Source organism: Botryllus schlosseri, chromosome 2 (assembly GCF_051294905.1).
Source record: "Botryllus schlosseri isolate E-star chromosome 2, Bs_hap1, whole genome shotgun sequence".
NCBI classification, from domain to species: Eukaryota; Metazoa; Chordata; class Ascidiacea; order Stolidobranchia; family Styelidae; genus Botryllus; species Botryllus schlosseri.
In genome coordinates this window covers 10,889,181-10,913,795 of record NC_137237.1, presented here as the reverse complement: position 1 = coordinate 10,913,795, position 24,615 = coordinate 10,889,181, and the positions used below count along the sequence as shown (strand labels likewise).

The 24,615-nt window shown below is 40.4% G+C and overlaps 1 protein-coding gene across 2 annotated transcripts; it reads left to right on the top strand.

Moving 5' to 3' along the window:
- Positions 1-666: 666 nt before the first annotated feature.
- Positions 667-24,092, top strand: LOC145433490 (uncharacterized). 2 transcript variants are annotated; one of them, XM_080310606.1, is made up of 15 exons: positions 667-1,438; positions 1,508-1,681; positions 1,741-1,828; positions 4,539-4,597; positions 5,865-6,023; positions 7,943-8,048; positions 8,120-8,364; positions 8,838-8,963; positions 9,207-9,295; positions 9,355-9,391; positions 10,273-10,401; positions 15,939-16,115; positions 16,185-16,363; positions 19,576-19,791; positions 23,321-24,092. In XM_080310606.1, exons 1-15 carry the CDS (start codon positions 1,211-1,213, stop codon positions 23,466-23,468), a joined length of 2,160 nt encoding a protein of 719 aa, XP_080166732.1. In that variant the 5' UTR covers positions 667-1,210; the 3' UTR covers positions 23,469-24,092. The 2 variants fall into 2 exon arrangements, with proteins under 2 accessions (XP_080166732.1, XP_080166731.1); XM_080310605.1 differs by having other exon boundaries at positions 673-1,438; positions 8,820-8,963.
- Positions 24,093-24,615: the final 523 nt, after the last annotated feature.

The window sequence follows — 24,615 nt, the reverse complement described above, 5'->3', positions numbered from 1 at the left end:
AACAAAATTTTGACTATTTTGACATGTCAAAAAAATCGCTCCAGTGATCACCATACTGGCCGAGCTTCGCGCAGGCGCGACAGCTAGCATATAGATTTATTTTGCTGCTAGTGTGGAGCTGGGCGTTTCCGAAAAATCATTTAGCTGGAGTACCATTGCAGTGGCTACCTGAAGAAAATGGCTGCGGGGAAGAAAATTTCCCGATATTTTTCTTTGATTGGAGACCACATCATATTTAGAGCGTAGTGCCGCTTTAACCAAAATTACTAACCGCGGAACACTTAGCCTCCGCTAAATCTGCAAGCCTACCCGGAAACCCAAGATACTGTGTCATAGAACAAAAATATCTACCACAATACAAATAAAACTACACAGTTGATACATTACAATAGATTACTGGTGTATAAATAGTGTTAATAGAATAAAATATAATTTTCACACAAAACTAAAACAAAATGAATATTTATTGAAAATCAGTGCGCGGACTTCTGATGTTCCCTTTCAGAGACAATAAGTTCAGAAATGCGAGGCTTCCCATAGAAAGTGCCATCACAATGATTGGTCTGAACGCAATAGCTTGTTACCAATTGCTTCATTACAAATGAGATTATAAATGTTACATATGGAATTGGTGTGGTTGTAGCACACTGTATAGGCTATAGGCTACTAAGTGACTGAAGGAGTATTTGGAAGCGAAAATATTTGTACTTCAAATTATGTGAAACTGCCCCGACGACATATGCCAAACGACTAGAATCAAAACAAAACTGCGACCCAAATCGATCGTTTCCAATCCTGATATTACGTAGGCTACATTTGTAATATCCGTCCGCCGTATAGCTCTATACGTGTCATTTTAAGGCCGTGGACATCGGACTGTGGTAGAGCGATGTGGCTTCTACAAAAATGCATATCTTCGATATCATAGGCACTCATCAAGTGTCTCTCCAAGTCAAGTGTGCTGTCAATAATGTGTTTCCCAATTATTTGTCCTTCGCCCTCCTTCAGTCTTGTGTTGTGTCATTCGTATCTCGACATCGAGCCTGCTAGCTAAGTTCTCGTTTGCCTCGCAAATATATAGCTACTCGCAATCATGACACAACTGACGCTATAGTCAACGTTTAGCGTTTTATAAGGTACCGGTGTAAATGTAAGCATTGAAGAGGGCTTGTCCTGTCTGAGAAGATGTGACAGAGGGTATTACAACAAAATGACCCGGGATACTGCTTGTCAAACTGAGTTACGTCCTAGTGACAATCGTGCACAAGCTCATGGTAGCACTTGGGATGTGTCATCGTTGCGCGATTGTGCCTTGGAGAACGTTCGGGAGAGTACGCGGGGCCAAACAGCGAGTGCAAAATCAGAGAAGCCCCATAATGGCTGTGTGTTCTTTGACATTAAGGTACCAGAGTCAAGCGTATGTAAGAGAATAGGGAAGGTAAGCTGCTACATAGAGGTTAAGGAATCGTGTTTTATCGGTTATGTGTCAACATTAATTTTTACCAAGATGCTGTTCGAGCCGCCAATTGCCTCCGTAAAACATTGCTCAAGGAACATCTTCCAAGAACGTACTTCGTTATCGCCCGAGATCTGGTCAGAAGGACTAACCTGCTATCTGGGCGCGGATAAGAACAGGATATCCTCGAATGATGTTGTCCAAGGGTGTCAGAGGTGGCCAACAGTAAGGAGCGTGTGGTTATTCGTTTTCAATTAGATTTCTCAATATCTTTTATCTTATAGGCCAGCAGACACGGGTTAAGCTCAAAACAAACTGAAAAATTTGTAGTATATACAAAAACTATCACAAGACCTGGGGTATTACATCCAAGTATGTAACTAACTGCCTGAAGTGGCACCGCGCACTAAATATGATGTGGTCTTAGATTAAAGTTGAAAGTATGAAAATAATTTTGTCAGCAGTCATTTTCCTCAGAAAGTCACCGTATTCGAACTGCAGCTAAAATATCTTCACGAGTGGTCGTATTGTAATTCACCAATGTCTGTGGTATCGAGGTCACGTGTCATCGCTTCTCGACGCTTTGCGAAACTTCTGATAACCATCCCGCCACTGTTGCACGTAGGGTTGCATTTAAAAAAAAATCAATGTAAAACAAACATGTTTTAAACAAGGCTCTAATTTAAAACATGTTTTAATTGTTTTTTGTTTTGTTTGTTTTTTAAAAGCCATGACGTCACGAATTTCCAATTATGACGTCATAATGTATTGACATCGACAATTGAAAATATAGGGTAAATATAGCTCCTTTGACGAAATACATTTAGTATTAATGTTGAACCGACTGTTTTGAGTGATCCAATCATCCCATATTGATATACGTCGGCTATATCGGGTGTTAATTGTCCGTAGGCTCATACAACATGTTTTTGGAAAGTATTTACACAATTATGGCATAATTTTACAACTTAAAAAAAGCACAATTTTTTTTAAAAAGGCCTTTTTTAAAACATGCTTTAAACAAAGTGTTTTAAAACACCGTTTGTTTTAAATGATAGCCTAGTTGCACGTTCTTTGCGCGAATAAGCAGTCACGCAGAAAACGAATTTCAGGTGTCAGCCGATGTTAGTTATGAAGGAATTTTAGATAGTGTTCAGCCAATTTTATCCAGCAGCAGGGTTGCAATGACTCGAGTCATGACTCGACTCGAGTCACGATTTTCTGATTCGCAAAATACGGAAATGGCTCGACTCGACTCGAGTCATATCTGTGTATTGACTCGACTTGGACTCGAACCAAGTCGTATGACTCGAGACTCAGACGGCCAAAATTTCGAAGAAACCCCACCATTGGGATTTCGTCTATTGGTACTGGTACTTGAAAATGCGACTAGAAACTTTTAAAAGTGACGAAAAATAGTATATTATAAATGAAGAGATTCTTGGAGGTACAAAACTTCAGCATACAATTGATTAGTATATTCATATTGAAATGAAACCCGAATATTTTCGGCTGACACTCGTCAGGGGTAATCGTCAGCAACTAGTAGAGAATAAGAAAGAACATTGTATATCAACAATCGTATCACAAAATATGATGTCACCAGCATGAAACTTCGAATGCGACAGCGTTTAGTGCAATATTCCCAAGTGGTACACCAACACCTTCTGTTGACAGAGTGTCGGTTGGTGTATTTTGATAAAAGTCGACTCCAAGGCACACATACGTGAAGTTTCATGCTGGTGACGTAATATTTTGTGATACGATTGTTGATATACAATGTTCTTTCTCATTCTCTACTGGTTGCTGACGATTTCCCCTGACGAGTGTCAGACGAAAATATTCGGGTTTCATTTCAATATGAATATACTATTCAATTATATTATAAATGCGAAACATTCGATATCACCAAACAGAGTTATAAAAAGTGCGTTTAACAAGACTTTAATTGGAAACTGGGCAGTCAACACAATGACTTGAACTCGGAATCGAGTCACAATACCATGACTCGGACTCGACCCTCTGCTTGCTGACTTGGACCCGGACTTGACACGGTGCTGAATTGAAAATGACTTGACCTGACTCGAGTCAAAACGATAAAAGTGAGATTGACTTGTGAGTCGGAGCCTTGTGACTTGGTTACAACCCTGTCCAGCAGTTTTCGCAAAGTGTGATGAAGCGATGACGCTTGTCTTCGATACCACAGAGATTGATGGATTGCAAAATAGCAGAGATGAGCTGAGCATGGATTAGTATTGGAGTTTGAAAAAAAACGGATTTGTGACATTTTGTCGGATTAGGATTGGATTAAGATTAGGGATTTTTTCTGAACCGATTAGGATTGGATTTACCGATTTTCTGGGAAATTGATCTCTCGTGTGGCGAACGGCGACAAAATTTATTAAGATTAGTTATTAATGTACTTACGGTACACTACACTATGGTACACTCGGTTGCAATGAACACGAGAGGCTCATCCCTATGCTAAGTTATCTTAAATCAAGAGAATTGTTCGTTGAGAAAGAAAATTTTCCAATTCCTTCCTTGCATAAATAAGCATTTTTTCTGAATTTCAAGTTAGAATCGGATTAAGATTGGACGGGGATTTGAATACTACTTTTTCTATACTATCTTCTTTACTTTCATTCAGTGTGCATGCCTCCTCTTAACATCGCCTAGGCCAAGGTGGGTGCCCGATTCCATAGACAACTCCTAGTCGCTTCGACATCTTCCTTTCTTTTCATTGTATCGCATTTTTTGTGGTGTATTGAACTGATAAAATTGCTAATAAACCAATGACGATGATGATGAAATATACAAAAGTTCTGGATTTGGATTTGATTAGGATTTGAAACTTCGGATTTGTATAGGTTTAGGATATAGAAAGTCCAAATCCGCTCATCTCTGCAAAATAGCACCAGGAGTGAAACTGTTTCAGCAGCAGTTCGGCTTTCTGAGGAAAATGACTGCTAAGAGAAATTTTCCTTGCGTTCAACTTTAATTTGAGACGATCATATTTAGCGCGCAGTTACCCTTGATTGCGGACTTGCAACGTCAAGAAATATATTGTTTTATGTTTCAGTTTTGCTGTCATCTGGATCGAATACAAAGGAGACGCACGCCAAAACATGGCATAAAGACGTGAGAGTTTTACATATTATCTATACAAAAATTGCAACTTATTCCTAATTCTATTATCCTCCAGGGTGGTTAATCTGGTTATACAAGTTCAGTCGAATCCGCTTAATTCGGACACCGGATAACCCAGACAACCGATTTATTCGGCCAAAATGCTGAGGCACGAAACAAAATTAAAACTTGCTCGTGAAAAATCCTGTTTATTCGGACAATTATCCGCTTAATTTGGAGACCGGTTCGCAATTCCTAACGTTAGGCTATGAAACAAACATCGGTAAGCTACGTCGTACGTTGTGACGCAAGATTCAATTGCATTATGAAGGATTTTGTCGAAAAAATGATGAACCATGCAGTAACAACAGAAAAAGACCATACCAATTGCATCGTGTCTTTTAAATGGGTAACAGGACCTAAAAACTGCACTTCGTCAGCCCCTTTAATGGCTACTTCAAAGCGTCACTTGTGAAACGGCACCTTGGATATATGTTGTCTAATCGCGCGAAGTGCGAACAAACTATCAAATTCAAGACTGAATTTTGTCTGTAATTGCATATATTTTACCAAATTCTATCAAAAATACTTTATAATTTATGTTTATTTTCCAAATATTTTGGAGCTCACTACCCCCCCCCCCCCAATTGGTGGTTTGGGGTGCCGCAGTTACGGCCCTGCTCGGTACAATTGCTTGCATGCATCTTGTAGAACATAATGGCACAGTAAAGTCTACCAGAGAAAGCGAAAACGTTTCCTGGACAGTTTGTTGCTGGCTTTACGATAAATGACTTTTTTAGCCCAGCTGAAAGCTTTTTGCTTTTTAAAAAGTCCTACTGTTTTGCGGTGTATAACTTTATCAAGAACAAATTCCTTTTCAGCAATTGCTGCATGCCTTCGTACTGCACTATTTCCACCCTATGTGTGTGTGTTATACATAGTAATATACAGTATATTTGTTGAATGGTTTGGTATCGAACGCCTAACCTGACAGAATGTGTAACTCCTATGCGTTTTATGTGATCAGTGCCAATTACTGTAGTATAGCGCAGCTGCTATGCGTTTTAATCCCACAAACAGACGATCTACAGCAATTTTAATGCCTTATCTACCTTTACTCATGCCCATGAAACGAACAGTCATTTTTCCGGGTAATGCGGACAAAGCCATTTCTCCGCTTAATTCGGCCGGAAGTGAACGGAACCAATTGGTCCGCATTAAGCGCAGTCGACTGTACAATTGTGCAATCATACAGTAGGCTACAAGTATTTGCATTCAGTGGATCCTCATACAAATGGTTAAAAAGACCGTTATGCGGCCTCGGACGCATCAGTCATATCCAGACACCAGCCATTACCGCGTACATGGTCGTGCGGAATTTGTGTTTTGTCATCACGATCTGCGAACAGTAAAAACTATTCAGGATGCATCATGTCAGGTAGGAAATATGTATATTTAGTAAGTTTGATTTTGAAATACAAAAGAGGATGGCCTCTACGTATAGTTAATGTTGTGGAAATCAAGTTGCGCTATATGTCTCGATGGAAATTGTGTAGAGTAGATTTTGCATCATGTTTTGTGTCTGGGCTCACACCAAAAGATCGCGAAATTTTACCTGGGCTCTGGTTAACCATCGATTCGACCAGATGCGCTAAATATAATAACAAAGACAATTTTTTGCAACTTTTGCAACTTTTTTTACAGCTTCCGGCAGCTTCCTAAATGCTCGTAAGATATGTAGAATGTAGGGTTGGATTATCCGCATAACGGTTAACCGCAGGTGTTTTTATCATCCGATATCCAGATATAAATCTGCCGGTTAACCGTATAAAATAGTATCGTTAATGTGTTTTAAACTTTTAGGAAGCTTCAATAAGTCGTATTATCAGTGTTTCGCGCGGCCAATTAGCGAGAAGCGCATCGTCAATTAGCAGGATACGTCAATGCACTGTGTAACGCGACGCAATCTCCCGCTGAGAAGATCACCAAATTAGGTCATTGATTGCCGCGAACTCGGCTATCGTTGCTGGCCTGGTTTTTCGAGTCTTCAACAAGCCTTTAGTTCCGCTGGCAGAATCACATCTGCAATAGGCTCTGTGGACAATACACCATCACTGGCCTACATAATCGCATCTGCATTGGCTTGGTGCTCACGATATTATCGCTGGCCTGCGCAATCGCATCTGCAATAGGCATGGTACGAACGATATCATCGCTGGCGTAACCATAGTCTCGGGCCTGGCATGCGTTGGCTCCTATCTCTTGGTGGCTTGGAGACAATATGCCGCTGAGATTATTATGATCAGCGATTGTGATTAATGAGTGACATTGCGAAACTGAATGACATCGAATGTTCGTATTCCGGAAACATGTTCGTGCGTGCAAGCGTAATTGATTTCCGCTGATACTAAATTCGAAAAAAATCGAAACCACCTCGTTTTATTTAAAACACCCCCCTTATTTTTCGGCTGGCTACGGGCCTGATCATGTCAATTTCTCATGGAGGAATTAGAGCGAGCTATCATGTCGGCCTCAATTCCGGTATCAGCTACTCGTCCTTCCAGTACTGGACACCTAAACAGAAGAATGGGCAAAAAGGAAGCGCTGCTTACTATATTCAGCCTTGCTTAGCCTACTATAATTCAGCCCATTTTGTGGAAGCAGAAAGAGCATTTAATACGTGTGGACTCTTTGTTACAAAACTCCTGTCCCGGCTACAGGATGCCACTATTGATGTGGTGTGCTTTATAAGGAGGGAACTGCAATTACACTGTGTAATGTTTTTGCGATCCATTTTTCATGCAGACCTCGTGAAATCGATTATTTCACTTCGGATTCACTATCCGGTTAACCGGTTAGCTAAATTCCAAATATACGGATATATCCGTTATCCAGATAGTGAAAATTATCGATATCCGAACTAACCCTAGAGAATGCTGTTTTAAGCTGTTTGAAGGAATCTTATAGTGCAACTTTTGTCCATTTTTTCATGCAACTTTTTGCAACTTTCTCGATTTTTCATGAAAGTATTTTCGATTTTGGTGAAATACACGGCCAAATTCGACTGAAACACCGTAAATCAGCACCGAAGTAACGCTTTTACGGGTATTTCGGGAGCTGAGCCGGAAAATTGACCTTTTATTTTCAGTCAACCTAGCAATGTGGTCAAAATGCAACTTTTGCAACTTTTCAACTTTTTTCAAAAATGAATGCAAGTTTCCACGGATTTAACTGCAACAAAAACTTGCCCTAATACTAACAACACTGTACTGGTGGACACAACCTAATACTAAAGCTGACAGGGTTTCAAAGTGAGGCAATGCTAATCCTTTCCGTGTTCTTGTTTTCACTTATCAGCATTTTATGAATATGGACCTGGAAGAAGCTTTACAAAGCGGTTTCTATGTAGAGCTGCTACATTCGTCAAATGGACCCGTACTAAGGCACGACAAACATTTGAAAGGTTCGTTCCCAAGCCGTATATTCCACGTCTCCTATTTAGCGTATTGCCTACTATGCGATAACAATGAACAGGCAGATGCGTTGTGCACTTCTGTTGCCAACGTCGTGTCGAAGAACGTCGCGAAATTAGAGCCCGGGTCGGTCGGACTGCGACAGTCCAGTGTATTCACAAAACCGAAGAAAATGATGCCATAACAATGAAGAAACGGTCGGAATCAACTGAAAATTTTGATAATCCACTCATGGCTGATATTCCAGACAAGAATGGCGCGGAATCTTGCGACCTGAGCCTCCATAGACCAGATGTGCATGTATTGGTAGGTAACTTTCACAGACAACAGAAAATAAACCCTAAACGCACGTGTCAATGAGTAAGTCTTTCTATTAAATCACTATTTACTAGAGGATTTTTGCATAGGCTATTATATTCATGTTGCATTCGCCATGCTATACCCAACGGCACTGATGAGCAGATATCTCGAGTATTGATTCTGTTTGCAGGAATCACTTTACTTTTAGTACCGTGTACGTATGTAAACGGAATCATTATGTGTTCATTATTTCCGTGTGTGCTGAAATAGGGGAGATTCTAGCTGCGTGGGAAATGGTTCGTGGCGAGATTATGCAATTATCGTAATTTATTCTTGTATTAGGCCACTGTCTTTCTGTATTCTGGGAATTTGCAATGTTTGGTGCTTGGTGGCTGCTTCCATAATCTAATGTTAGAATCATGCGTCTTTATCCCCACATTCCACAACATTCTTGATATTAGGTGAATCCACGAAAACAGAAAAGAAAGAAAATTGCGTATCTTCGCGAAGCGCGTATGATGCCGCGTGCGTCGGAGCGGGAGGAAACTGAGATCATTCCGGAGACACCCCGAAGAACTTCTAATGATGATGCTTCGAATAACAAGGTTGTGCTTTCCTTTTTGTCTCAATCGACACTCTTGTACAGTATTCTATTTCCTGAACTACAAAGCAGTTGCGTCGGGCAATTCCTATATACGCGAGTCGGCAAGCTAGGAAAAGCAGCAAACTATAGCTAACGAGAATGAATGTTCTGAAAACTTGTCAAATGTGGATACGCATATATTTTTCAATACTCGCATGATGTAGTATGTCTAACGTCTATCAAAACTATATTTCCCTTTCCATAGGACGGATCGCAGATGCAATCCTCAACGAATGCCAATCCCGATGGATGTGATGTTGAGAGCGACCAGGGTAATTTGAAGAAAATGCGAAAGTAAATGAGATCGACTTGTAAAATAACGTCATTTTGATTAAAAGTGAGCTTTATTACAGGCGGGCCGCATTCAGATCATCTGGCACTAAAAGCGCAGTAAGATCTCGACGTCATTTATATATACCAATTTGTACTGTACGTTTATCTTTGCTTCAGTACTGAGCTTAAAAAATCCCTGTCTTTTCTGTTATAGGATCTCGTAAACAGAGGTATGCTAGATTCTGGAAGACAAATATCTTATTTATTCGCCTATGGTATAGTATGTGACGTCATAATGATCACACAAGCACTCGCCGATAACTATTAAAAGCCCACTTCCCGCTTTATCATACCCTATATCAAACTTAATTCATCCTCGGTTATCGTCCAAATATAGAGACTGTAGCCTACAGTCTCTATGGTCCAATCCTCACCACTATACTTTTTTTGAAGGAGACGGCTGATTGAAATAGCTAAAAATCCTTGACGTATTGGTAGCACTAATATATGAGATTCGTAGTGTACGCCATATTTTTCTGCCCACATGGGTAGTTGGAGCCAAACATGGTCACTACAGCAGTACATACACACCGTGTGATACGTCAGTGACGTGTGGTTAGGGGAGGCAAGTGAGGCAGTGCCTCATATGTCGTCAGGGATGAGTGAAGAAAATTGTGAACCCGTCAATGGTTATTGGTATCTTCTATCGATGTTTATAAATGACTAGATTTTGAACATTTTTGTTCCCAAAATCAAGGAATTTTTCATATTTATTGTTCGTAAATAAACGGCGAAAGGAGAGGTAAGGCTCAGATGAGCCACAGACGGCCAAGCCTTACATGTGTGTAACAGCGCAACTCGTCGTAAATAGATCAGAATTGATGATCACTGATATTAATCAAATGCAATTGTCGTGTTGATTCTGAAAATCCAAGTATCGATCGCGACTTCTAGAATATTCGGAAGTCTTCTAAACTGTATCCTTACTACCTTTACAGAGTTTTATGTCCAGCAAGGCACCTACTCGTTCCAACTTCCAGACGAAAAAATGGAAATCGGCGACTGTATCAATTAAGTTCAAAGCGCAGTTTATCTCGAACGATTTTGAACTGCATCAATCTCTTCAGGTTTACAACATTGTCCTATATTTATGAGAAAACACAATGTTTATATGTAGCATATATACTATTCAATTGCACATAGTACGAGTTTATTATTACCATTGGCACAACACAGTGGCGCTTATCGCTTTTTTCAAGCTATGTGCTACCACGACACGAATTGTGATAATGCTCATAGTGCAGAGGTCTCAAACTCAAATGTGCTCGCGGGCCAATTTCTTAGTTTTGATCACGCCGCGGGCCGCACCACCAATATTCAACGGAGAATTTCCAAGTAGGCTGTAGGTCTTATTTGACGGGAACTTGAAGACAGGCATTCTACAATTATCATGAAAATGTAATTTACTATTGTAATATTCACGCTTGACACAGAAAAAATCATATTTTCAAATAATTGAATAAAATTGTTTCTATGCCGGGCATTATTTGTTCAAATAATGAGTTATAGACATCATGAGAGAGGATGCATCATGACCCATGTTCCCTCTGAGCTGCGCACGTGCGCAAATGCACAGTGCTGACAAGGTCTCTGCTCACAGAAAATCCAAGTTGCACACAAAAAATCCGAAATGATGACCTTTTTTTAGTCGTTACGCACTGTTGTCCAAGGGTCTGATCAATGAGTTGGTGAGTGTGCGCCCCGCAGATGCGTTAAAAATTAGAGGGAAGATTGATCATGACATCGTCAAACTGTCGGGTTATAATATTGCAGCTAGTGGACCTTTGACGTGCCACAATTTTATGTAGAATATTTTAAAATCTGCTGATGAATGATCTGATATCAGAGCATTTGAGCGGTGTAGCCTAATCCGGGTTATGATAGTCGTGAAAAGTAGGCTATAGTTACTATGTCATTGCCAAAGTCAAATTAAAGCCGCGTCCGATTTTGCCTTCGATTATTATTAGACCATATCAATAAAAACTTTAATATATTCATGATTGAGTAATAGTAATAGCATTGTTTCTTAACCTGAGCGAGCGTACCCCTCGTGCTTCCAATAAGATTTCTCGTAGCCCCTGTTAATTTTCAACACAATTTCTGATTGTACCTATAATAAAATTAGAAAGCCCATACACGTAAAATCGCGCGTAGTGCCAAGACCATTTTTCAGTTGAATAAATTGGTCAAGAAAGTATTCCACAGCATATAGGCCTAACTCTACAATGCATCTCGTACGCCAGGATGTTGAGATCCGTACCCCGAAAGGGTCTACGGACCCTGGTTAAGAACCCTTGGAATAGAAATGTCCAATCGCCGATGAATTCATTGGTGTTAGAGCTGTGGAGCGTACTACTACCTTACTCACCACCAATAATAACATGGATAAAGAGACCAGACAACACCTAGCATGTAACCAACTATACGTCACGGGGGTCACATCATGCCAATGGTTGCCATACTGGCCTGATTAGATAGCTATATATACCCTAGGCAACGCAAGCTACGACCTTTTGATATATTACTAATACTATTTCCCATGACAGTTTCATAGATTGTTGCATCCGTAAAATTGCCAAGTCACCGTTCTGAGTCGCAAGTCCTTCTCTGATTTTAACGTCTGACTTGACTCAACTCGAGTCAGTTTTATTTAATCACCCAATCAATCCGAAATCGAGTAATTTTACGAAAGATCGCACTAAACCAAATCACAAATTTCAGTCACGAATCATCATCGGGTCATGTTTTATCGCCATGAACTAGAAATGTGACGTAATAGGTGATCTTCTACCGCATGGTAGCTTTTAAAAGTGATGTGATAGTGTAGTTTGTAAAGACTTGAGTGTTTTAAAGTAGTTTTAGGGTAAATTTCAAGTTCATATATCTAAAAATGATATGTGGCACTGGAACGTATTGTCGAATAGGCTACTTGAAATTCCAAAATCCCGTCGCGGGCCGCACAAAATGCTCTCGCGGGCCGCATGCGACCCGCGGGCCGCGTGTTTGAGACCTCTGTATAGTGTCTTTGCTTTTTCGTAATCTTGGGGACGGCTTTCATCCTTTTCTCCCAGTCAATCTCTCTCTCTCTCTCTCTAATCTCTCTCACTAACATGCACCCCCAATCGTGGTCACAGGTGCTTGTAGCGCGGCTCACTTTCAGACCTGGCATTTCAATGCAGTACCGTAATAGCGAGATCGGCGATGAGGAACCCAGAGAAACCTCCGTTGGCCAGAACTGGAATTCGAACCCACTTCCGTTGGTGTCGTGACGGCAGTACGTAACCAACTGCGCCACTCGACTCCCAAATAGTGCGAGGTGGTACAGAAATATATCCGAATTAAAATAATGTGTGCATAATGTTGACTTCTGCCACCCGATTCCAAAATAGTGGAATAATTATGAATTATAATAATTAGGGCTTGCTGTGCTAGACGACTGATAAATTACTTTTCCTAATCAAAGAAGCCATGCATTTTCTCTTCGTGTGTCTAAGCGATTTACTTGGTGTAATTGGCCTACATGTAATTTTTTACTATTGACAATCATGAACCATTGCGTAAATTTACTTACTTTTTGTTGTCAATTACTGTAGCTGTATAGGTACGGAGAAGTACAAAAACAAAAAGACTATTTGCATCACTACTTGATTGTGCTACTATGCGGTGAAACATTCGATGCCTGGCTATAGATCGATCCATAATCCGAGAGAGAGAAAGAGAGAGAGAGAGTTCTTTTTATTCGTCAACCATGAAATATAGTAAAGGCAATGTCCACAAACATTCACGTCCAATAGTATACATTTTTTAAATTTTCCTAACTATAATTTACACGGTATAGACTGGGAGACCCGATATGACCGAAGTCTTCTAGGCCGGAGTCACCCAAGCATATTGGCAGTATTAATTATAATATGGATCAATTTCTTCTCTCAGTCAAGTAGCACCGCAAAGAGTAACGAAATAAACAAAAGTAAATAAAAGACAGCAACACTAGTGAAGGACGGTTAGTAACCGTCGGTTACCATAGTTACATAGTTAACAGTGTGATCATAGTGTCCTATATGGTGTCGACACAAGCAAATCGCACGGTTCAATGAAATTGTATCACGTCACAGTTTCCATTTGGCTACAGGCAATTTGACGGTGATTTTTGACCGACTAGCCGAGCATCAAATTTGATGAATCGGGTATCAATCGAAAGCTGACGCTGTACTGCTTGCGAAAATATAAATTTTATTCCACTCATGGCCCTGGAACCCCCACAATCAGCACCAAATTATTCATTGTCGAGTAGATTGGCAGTGTGACGCAACAATGCTGTCTGGCGAAACGTGAGACTAGCTCAAGAGCAAGGATGCGGCCGAGCGGCGAGAGTGAGATCAGCTGACGTCGCGGCAAGAGCAATGTGCATAGTGCAACCGCGCCAATGAGAACGCTGCGCTGGTGATACTTTTCTATGCGCTTCGGTACAAACGAGCACACACCTGCCGGGGCCTACGTAGGCCCCGCACCAGCCTTTCCTTGACTTGTAAGGGTAGAACTGAGTCCACGGAATGTATTAGGGCCCTACCAATTTTCGCGAAATATCCTTCAGGTGATAGAGATATGTAGGCTACGTCTAAGTAGTCTACATTGGTTATGTCAGACTATTATGATATCGATTGCCTTAGCCCGCTTGTTGCGTAGGGCTCCAGAGACACGTCCCGCTGTTGATGGCGGGTGTCGATACTTTCTATAGTCGCTTTTGTGGTTAAGTGTGAGCAAGGAGCATTGAGCATGAGCATACATTACAAGCTTTTATTTGATCCGTATGGGTAGGACTTGGTCCGCGAATGCAGCAGGTAAAATGTTGATTGTTGAATAAAGTTTAACAGCAGGAGTGTCGAATTAAACTGGTATCGCTGTCCGGATTCAATCCGTTACTAGAAATCTTGCGGGCCATACCTGCCAAATGATTCCAAAATGTTACCACCAAATTCATACCTTTGTTTTTCACTGGAATATATCTGATATCACTATAAACGTTGACGTTGGAATTTGGTTTAGCATTTTTCAATCACCAAACAGTTTTTTTGAATGCCGGGGACCTTTTGCGTAAAAAGTAATACAGTGGTATTACAGACATTTGAATTATATTCATTCTGTAGCCTGTATTTGTATTCCTAATGTAACTTACGTAAAACGGATTTGCATTATTTTTGTTGCATCTGAATAACTGAATGTCCATTGTCCATTCGGCCCAACAGAGTTTGTACTTTTTCGCCTTCTCGGAATTTGGTGTCAAGGTCACCGACGTGGTGCTTATGGGGACTAGAGTGAAACTCAACACTATGATATATTTACATTATCTAAATTTGCTGTCTTGAGTGAATCTTATTACTTGAAAGTATATTTTTCTTACTAGAAATATCTCTATCAGCTGAAGGCTATTACGCGAAAATTGGTAGGGCCCTATACATTCTGTGGACCCGGTTCTACCCTTACAAGTCAAGGAAAGGCTCGTGCTGGGCCTACGTAGGCCCCGGCTGGTGTGTGCTCGCTTGTGCCGAAGCGCATAGAAAAAGTATCAACAGCGCAGCTTTTGTCTGTGGCGCGGTTGCACATTGCTATCGCCGCGACGTCAGCTGATCCCACTCTCACCGCTCGGCCGCATCCTTGCTCTTGAGCTAGTCTCACGTTTCGCCAGACAGCATTGTTGCGTCACATTGTCAATCTACCCGACAATGAATAATCTGTGGCCGATTGTGGGGGTTCCAGGGCCATGAGTGGAATAAAATTTATATTTTCGCAATCAGTACAGCGTCAGCTTTCGATTGATACCTGATTCATCAAATTTAATGCTCGGCAAGTCGGTCAAAAATCACCGTCAAATTGCCTGTAGCCAAATGGAAACTGTGACGTGATACAATTTCATTGAACCGTGCAGTTTGCTTGTGTCGACACCATATAGGACACTATGGTGTGATCAGAAAATAACAATTTGACCCATGTACACAGTAGTAATATTATTGTAGCATATTAAATGAATCAAAACAACAAACAACATCACTGTGGTCATGAGATATGTTCTTCTTAGTACTTGGATAATATAAATTTGCAATAGCGAGCTTTAAATGTATGATAAGGAAGAGTACGGTACAAAGTTGGTACATTGTTCCAAAATTTCACACCTATATAAGATAGGGAATTTCTTGACAGTCTTGATGAATTCAATTTAACAAATAGGCCTAGGGACTGATTCTGTGAGAATCTTGTGTTATAATGGTGAATTGAATTGGGGCATTGAAAAAAGTTGTCGAAATATTCAGGTAATGTTCTTTCATTATATTGTTTCATGATTTTTACAATTTCAAATTCATACAAATCCGAGACCTTGAGAATGCCCAATTTTCTAAATTCAGGACTGATACTGCTACGTGCAGGTATACTAGATATAATCCTAATGGCTTTGTTTTGTAATACCTGGAGCTTGTTGATATGCTTCTTGTAAGAGCAGCCCCACACTGTTATTCCATATGTAAGATGGCAGTGGACGGGGTTAATGCTACACAGCTCTAGAATTACTTGTTATGTTATGTTATGTTTTGTTTTGTTTTTCCTTCAGGATCTTTACACCTGGACCAGACGACGACTTCTTCAGGAGGAATTATTAAAACCGGGAGACAATTTCGTATTAACAAGCAGCACGGGCAAGTTGTCGTTTCCCCTCAAACCGAACACTGCAACCAGGATATTATCGAGTCTAGACTGCACGTCATTCGCCTGTCAGGAAATCCCAAAAGTTTGTTCTTGCCCAGTACATTTTTAGAGATAAGCTGACATATAATTCTCGAGATCATATATTTGTCAGGCTGCAAGTGTGAAAGATACTACCAGCAAATACGAAATCCGGTTTTCGATACCGATGGACCTACGAAAGTTGGAAGGTTTAAAACCGGTGCAATATATATCTCAATATTGTTCAGTAAGCAGCACATGGAGAGCATTCTACAAACGCGTCTTTACAGCTTACGATAAAATGAATAAGAGGTAATTTCCCATGGATTTGAGGCCCCAATGTCATGTAGATTATGTCGTACGATAAAATTCATGCGATTAAGAGCTAATATCTTATCTATACCACTCTATCAGTTAATTTACTAATTGCAAAAAGCAGCAATACAGCAAAACAGGAACGTGTATGATTTTAATAAAGTCACATAGAATGTCCGGAGTCGAATTGCTTGGTCAAGTCATGCGCAATGACTCTTATAGTACAGGGCTCTTCAACCGGATGTATCGTATACCCCAGGGTGTACCTCTCAAATGGGGTGTACTGGGGTGTACCAGATCCGAAACGGACCAATGACTGTAGCTATTACAAAAAATTGGCAAGTACATGCTTAAGAACATGTTGACCGGGTGTGCAATATCATACAGTGTCCATTGTCTATATCAGAGGTCGTCTCAAACTCAAATGTGCTCGCGGGCCAATTTCCTAGTTTTTGATGACGCCGCGGGCCGCAGCATCAATAATATATTCAATGTATTATTTCCAAGTAGGCCTTATTTGACAGGACCTTGCAGACAGGCATCCCACAAACATCGTGAAAATGCAATTAACTATATTGTACTATTCACGCTCGACACGAAAAAAATCACATTTTCAAATATTTGAATAAAATTGTTTTTGTGTCGGGCTTAATTTGTTAAAATAATGAGTTATAGACATCATGCAAGACGATGCATCACGAAATAGTAAAACTGTTAGGGATCTAATATCGCAGCTATTGGACCTTTGACGAGCCACGATTTTATGTAGAATATTTTAAAATCCCCTGAAGATTGATCTGATATCAGAGCATTTGAGCGGTGTATCCTAATCCTGATATTGATATAGCCGTGATAAGTATAGGCTATTGTTTCTTTCATTGCCAAAGTCAAATTAAATAGGCGTTAGATTTTGTCTTCGATTATTATTGGAACATATCAATAACAACGGAAATATAATAATTATGGAGCCATAGTAATAGCATTGCTTCTTAACCTTTTGAGCGATCGTACTTCTTGTGCTTCCAATAAAATTTCTCGTAGCCCCTGTCCATTTTCAACACAATTTATGATGGTACCTATATTAAAATCGGAAAGCCCATTCTCATAAAATCGCGCGTGGCGCGAAGACTATTTTCCAGTTGAATAAATTGGCTCTTATATATAAAAAAGATATATGGCACTTGAATATATTGTTGAATACTTGAAATTCCAAAATGACGTCACGGGCCGCGTGTTTGAGACCTCTGGTCTATATTCATATCAGCTGTACGCAGCTCGTAGATTACATTCCTTTTATAATTTCATAAGCAAATGCTTCTCCTCATTGTTTAAACGTTGTTGGTTGAGCTCAAACATTTTGAATTGGTACTTCCTGCGAGATGCTTATAAATAGCGCAGTGTATATAACATAGCATAACCATGCAGCGGGTCGCGGGAGTCGAGTTTAAGAACCACTTCATTAAATGGTGGTCCGGTAATCTCGAGCCCTGGTTATAGTATTTGGCATTTATAATTCGTTACAGCCTTGCTCATCCTTATTTCAACAGGCCAGAGGTGGCCAACCTCTAGCTAGACTTATACGGCCACATGTAGCCGTTAAACCAAGGACGGCCATCATTCGGCCCACGACATGATTATGAGCGGCCCGCAGACAGTTTGCATTCTAACATGATAATATCACCCACGGTCAGAGTCTGCCGCAATTTTCCTCTACTTGCTTACTACGTCACATTATAGTGACTGTAGGGTATTTTTTTCTTCATTTTTGTCACATATATTAGTGATTGTTAGTTATTCTTTAGTTCTTTCTTTTCTTTGTGTCCGTAATGCAGCCAGAATTCAAAGAACCTGTGCGCAATTTTGATCGACCACAGCTGTCTCATTGACATGAACAGCTATTAAAGTGCATTACGTTATTAAATTCATTGAATGTTGTTTTGGTCTCTATGCTTCAAACTGAAAGTTTACATTAAATACGATTATTCCTTTTCTAGGTGGATAAATGCGCGTATAATTTATAGATTCAAGAATCTGGACCGCCAAGTACTTCATTTTTCCATATCCGGCCAGCCGACTGGAAAAGTAACCCGCCCCTGCGGTAACCCAAAATTTGCGGCCCTCTACACATAAATAAATTAGCGTGTGTTGGCCGCCGTCATTATGCTATTTGAATCAACGAATAGGCTCAAAAATCTTTGAGAGTTTTAATTCAACTTGAAGATTTTGTTCACTCTTAACGCGATTCAGGGGGACTTGGATGACTCGTTTTTAATATAATGGTGTAATCTGAGCCCCACCGTACAAATGCGAACCGCTAAGGAAAATGATGCATCCCGTAAAAGAAATACCAAGTCGGAATCGTGTGCGTCTCGCGAATGAAGGTTATTCTGGTATACGTTTGGGCGATTATATTTCGACTATGGCTTCAATCCGGATGGGAGGTTAAAAAACAGCATCATGCAACAAAGTGATTAATAAAAACTGGTAGATGCATCATCATTAATTTCGTGCCCAAATTTGTCGAAGATGTCCCCTCCATCCGCTCTACCGGTTAATCTGATCACGTGGGCTAAGAATGGATAAATATTTGTCAGTAATATTTGAAGCAACCAATAGACGAAATTAATTTTCAAGGTGGGAAATCTTTTCGCGCTATACTGGAATTTATACTCGCGATTATCGTGCATAGATAGTAAGCCTGCGGGGGTGATCTGCTGCTACAATTAAAAACTTTTTTAAGCAAGGTATATCTCAAGAAATCAGTGATGGCACAGAACCCAACACGGACTCTCCACGGTGCAAAGTTCCCAGTAGCCAATTTAACATGAGTATATGACGTCCAGACGGGTCATGAGACTCTCCACCGGAATGCGGCTGTTAGATGCTATTTATATGTTGCAATACGGCGGTGAATAGAAAACAGGTTGAGCACCTCTGAATTAGGCCTACTATACGGAATCCGTGCGTTATGTGGTCAGGGGTGTACGAGTTTCGAGTAAACGTTAAAAGGGTGTACCACGACGAAAAAGGTTGAAGAGCACTGGTCTAGTACAAGTAGAGTTATTTTCCAAATTTAAGAAAAGGACAAGAGTCACGTCGAGTCGCCGGTAAATTACGACTGGAGTCATAATACAACCCTGTATCATTCTGTATCTGTACCAGCTTTTGGCCTTCTTCGGGCTTTGAAGCGATCCCGTTTGCTGTTACAGACAATTGTCACTGAAAGACGTTGGTGCTGCCATGGAAAAGTTATTTGTCGAACTCTCCCCTGCACTGATGGAGAAAATTTGCGGACTTCTGGGATTCGGTACTGGTCTAAATGCGGCAAAAGCATCAGAGTCACAGTCCGACATTGCCATCGGACCCGACACATTCGTGGGAATTTGTTGTCTCGCAAACAGGATTCTTTGTCAGGAGGATACAGTGTGAGTGTTTGCTATGTGGAAGCAAATAGGTACAAACGCAGTGCTGTTTCGTTGCGTACATTACTAGAAATAGACCCAAAACGTAGAGTGTTGCCAAAATATAAAGGTTATGATGAACACGTGGAATCGTTTGCATGGACCACCATAAAGTAAATTAATCATCAATTTCGTGGGTTGAACAATTGTTACCTACGCCAACTGGTCGCATTTGGCTCGCTTGTTGCGCGATCCATTTCCCCTTATGAATGAGCTATAAGCAGGGCGATGAGATGTCGTAATATAATGCAAGCCGATACGTAAATGAAATTTATTATACAATTTTCGTCATTGATTTTTTATATGCTCATAATGTCAAATAAGGCGTATACCATGCTGGTTACACCGGTTGATGGGTATGCGTATGGAATATAACTTGGCATAGGCAGGCCTGTCAGACAGGCCTTGTCGTTTTGTTACACACACACACAGAGAGAGAAAGAGAGAGTCTTTATTTTCATCCAACCAAAATACATAACAACAGACGACAATGATGGTGGACAGAAAATATGCATGCATAGTATTCGGTATCAGATAGAAATGACCGATACGACCTTGAGGGTCAACTAGTGTGATCACACCAGCATCGAACAGGTACATTTGACTCCATACAGTCTGGCTTTAAAAATGTTAGTAGCCTAAACGATGGTAGCAAATGATCAATGAAGCGATGTCTGGGCGAGGTATGAGGCAACAGTGTGCAACACTATCAGACAGGCCTGCCTATGTCAAGTTATATTCCATACGCATACGCATCAACCGGTGTAACCAGCATGGTATATTCCTTTTTGACGTTATGAGCTTACAAAAGCAATGACGAAAATTTTATAACAAATTTCACTTACGTATCGGCTTGCATGATATTACGACCTCTCATCGCCATGCAGTCCAAGTATTATACGCATGTATAGGTCAACGAGGTATACAATGAATTTTCCACAATACGACTTAAAATAAAGCAATTACTCACATAGTAGTAGTAGTATAGTGGCATTCATATTGAAACGACCAGGCTAAGGTGGATGTTAGATTCGTAGACAGCACATAGTCGTTGCAACATCTTACTAACTGTTCAGTGTTCATTCCGTCACATTGTGTCTTTGTGTGTCGCATTCATTGGTTCTCAACCTTTTTTAGACACGCCCCCCTTTATGATAGTGAAAAATTTCGCGCTTCCCTTATCGTCATATCACAAAATCCAACCGGGATGCTAGCAACCCCAACTGATTGTCTGATGGCATGGAAGGTTATGACTGTCGATGAGAGAATTCAAAAATATGAAATTCGGTCTATATATAGAGAAACACGCGTGAACTGGATGTAAATCGCGCAGAGCGCGAAAAATTTCTTCAGGTAACCGCTTCTTCGCGCCCCCCTTCATATGCTTTCACGCCCTCCAGGTTGAGAACCACTGGTCGCATTGGCATTGTAAAATGTACATTGTGTATTTTTTATGGATGAAAATGCTAATAACATTGCATTTATGGGTTATACAGCTAATTCGGTACTTACGCACTGCAATCTATCTATGTCATGTCGTATGAAGCACTTAATTCATGGACTTGACAGTAAAAACTCGAACGAGTCCAACCAGTAACCTGAAAACCTAAGCCAGTGGTTCTCAACCTTTTTGTTTTCATTCCCCTCTTTTAAGATTTATTCCGAGTCTTCATTCCTCACTACCCAAAACTTTTGTCATTTCGGAGCAGCGGAGCAGCTTGTTTGAGTATACACAAGACACACAATCATAGCAGTACGCAAGACAATCGTCTATAACTGCAACATAAAACTTATTGTGAAACGATGCCAGTACCCCTAAAAATTTAGCGAAAGCGTTATTACACGTCATACCGGTCGTGCTGGATACGTTTGTGATGTGACGCCATCATTGGTTATCCGGAGTTAAAATGAGTTTTTGTGAACAACACGCAATATAGTTTTCTATACATACATTCCAGAGCAGTTAACTGGTAACCAGAGGTGGTCAGTAACGAAGTACTTCTACTTTTTCGAAGTAATCAAGTAGTTTTCCTCTACTTATGCTACTTACTCAAGTAGATCTGTTTTTCGCTACTTCTACTTCTACTTGGTAATATTTTGTGAACTACTTACTTACTTCTCGCTATTTTCAGTTTGTCAAGTAGAATTAGTTTAATCCCCCAATAGGAAAGATAGGCTAAGGAATTTTGGGGCTGTTTTCAAGTGGTACCAACATTTAATTATCATAAAAGTCATGTAATACCCAGAATTTTCGTTGCGCTTCGCGCACAGTAGATATGGTGTGACACATATATGTGTTAACGAAAGTATCGCTGAATATAATTTAGATAGCGGGTTGCGCGGTTCCTTTCACACCGCATTGTCACCTAGACCAAATATTTCATCACAGCAAGTATGGCCCCCCATAATATTTGAAACTATCGTTTCGCAATCTAGCAATAACCTATTATACCGAGCAGCCTATGACGTGTCCAAATCTGGAAAAGTGGACTTTCACTTTTTTTAACGTTATACCTGTTTTAGCAGACCACCGTTTTGAAACTTTCTGGACAAAAGACATGAAATAAACTTTTCGCTTTTTTGTATTTTTTTTTTAATTACGAGTATTATACGTTGAGTTCTAATCATAGTTTCAGTTCTTTTGTATGCAAAACATACATGTTGAAATATAAAAGCAAGTGTACCTATGCCTTATATTTTCCGAAAATAAAGCTATACGCTATATCTATATGGCATTTTTACGATCTGCCATATTTTTCATTAACGTTTACTAATCGCGCAAAATGTTACAGCCGTATCCGACGCAACTTGTCAGTATTGCTCTTCGACTTAACTAGGGGCCTTATAATATGGGGGAGGGCGCCTTGCTATGGTATTCTCTAAAACGGGGTGTTTGAGTAAAAAAAAATTAGTATTGCATTCTATATCTACACTATCATTTACATCCCATGATATGGAAGACTGCTTATTCTGTCAAAAATTAACACCTCCTGGGATGCATCAATATGAATCAAGCTCTCTACACCTTCCTCATAGCTCAATTTGCAGCTTTTGACAGTCCATGCGAACGAATTACGATTGTTTTCACAACTACTTACTTACTTGAGTAGATTTAAAGTCAGTCAATTCTACTTCTACTTCAAGTAGTTTTAGATTGCTTATGAAATAAGTACTTCTACTCGTACTTGAGTAGATTTTTCCGTCACTACTTCTACTTCTACTTGAGTAGCTTCTTGACTACTTTGACCACCTCTGCTGGTAACGGCAATCGCGCAGGTGTCTCCGTAAATATGTAGACTGTGGTGCTTATAATGTTTACCAAATGCGTCTATTCCCCACCAGAAACCATTGAATTCCCCACCGGTTGGGAACCACTGACCTAAGCTTTCCACTAGTATAATAAAATTGGAACCTGCTCTCACGAAAACGCTCAGTTATTGCAATTGCACCATTTATTTTGAAATAAGACATATTCACTATTCGTATATTTTAGGGGCGGGTTCCATGTGCATACCATCAAGCAAAACGACACTCATTTGGAGGATGCAGACTTTTATAACATAGAATGGAAGATTCATGAATTCAATTTGAACCCGTTGACGAAGCAACTTTTGCTTTACATCCGGAAGAAATATGCCTAACTATGCCGTGGCACACATCACCTTAGAAGGCGAAAAGTGCCACCAAAAATAATGATAACTATACTACTAGACCAAGGACGGGCAATGTACGACCCGCGGGCCGGATCCGGCACGCAGAGAGTTTCTACCATGAAAGTGAAATTCTATTCTCGAAGTATTGACAAATTTTATGCGTCAGAATGAATCCAAGATTGCCAACCTGAGAAAGATGGACATGAAACTACTTGCTCTGTTCGGGCCTACATAACATTTTTGACCATGACCATGAACATTAACAAGACAAAGCTGCGTTCCAATATAACTGATGTTCGCGTGCAGTTGTTACTAAGGATTTCTACATACGACATGCAGCCAGAGTTGATTGACTTCAACAGCTATTGTTAATGAGCTCATTAAATCCTGTTTTTGGTCTTTATGCTTTAAACTTAAAGTTTACATTAAATGCGATTTATTCCTTGTATAGGTGGATAAATACGCGATTTGTAATCTGGCCCGCCAAGTACTTCATTTTTCCATTCCCGGCCCGCCGACCGGAGAAGTTGGCCGTCCCTGTACTAGACGATATTGAAATGTATATTACACCAAAATATTGTATATTTTCAATAAAATTTGCCAATTATTATATCGCTAGGTCTTCATGATTGAATTTGTAGGACTCATATGGTCTAATACGCATAATCAGCGATCGAGCACCGACTAGTAACATTTTCAAGGTCAGGTAGTCCCGAATCGAGATATATTCATCCAGAAGATGGCGCTACATAACAACTACTAGTGCGTAGCATGGACCGGAGCGGGATTGGATATCCGGCCGGATTTTTTCAATTTTGGCCGGTCCGGATCAGTAATACCTTGATACGGCCAGAATCTTAATGATAAGCATGACTTTTGTAACTAAATAACTACCAACCTACCACACGCAAGTAACCGCCAAGCCAGTGCGAAAATAAACGTGCCATATTTATAAATCCACGAAACCACCGTACCGTGTAGGGCGGAGCATAGACCGGATCCAGATTGGATATCCGGCCGGAGTTTTTCATTTTCGGCCGAGTCGGATCAGTACTTTCCCTGATGCGGCCGGAGCCGGGCCATAGACTTGAAAAACAGGATCGCAGTCGGACCAGATGATTTGTCGATCCGCTCC

Excerpts from the sequence above, each read along its gene's own strand:
- LOC145433490 (XM_080310605.1), top strand. The coding sequence starts at position 1,211 with ATGACCCGGGATACTGCTTGTCAAACTGAGTTACGTCCTAGTGACAAT. Across the intron at positions 1,829-4,538 it reads ACCTGGGGTATTACATCCAA|TTTTGCTGTCATCTGGATCG; the intron begins GTATGTAACTAA and ends TTTATGTTTCAG. Across the intron at positions 16,116-16,184 it reads CCTGTCAGGAAATCCCAAAA|GCTGCAAGTGTGAAAGATAC; the intron begins GTTTGTTCTTGC and ends TATATTTGTCAG.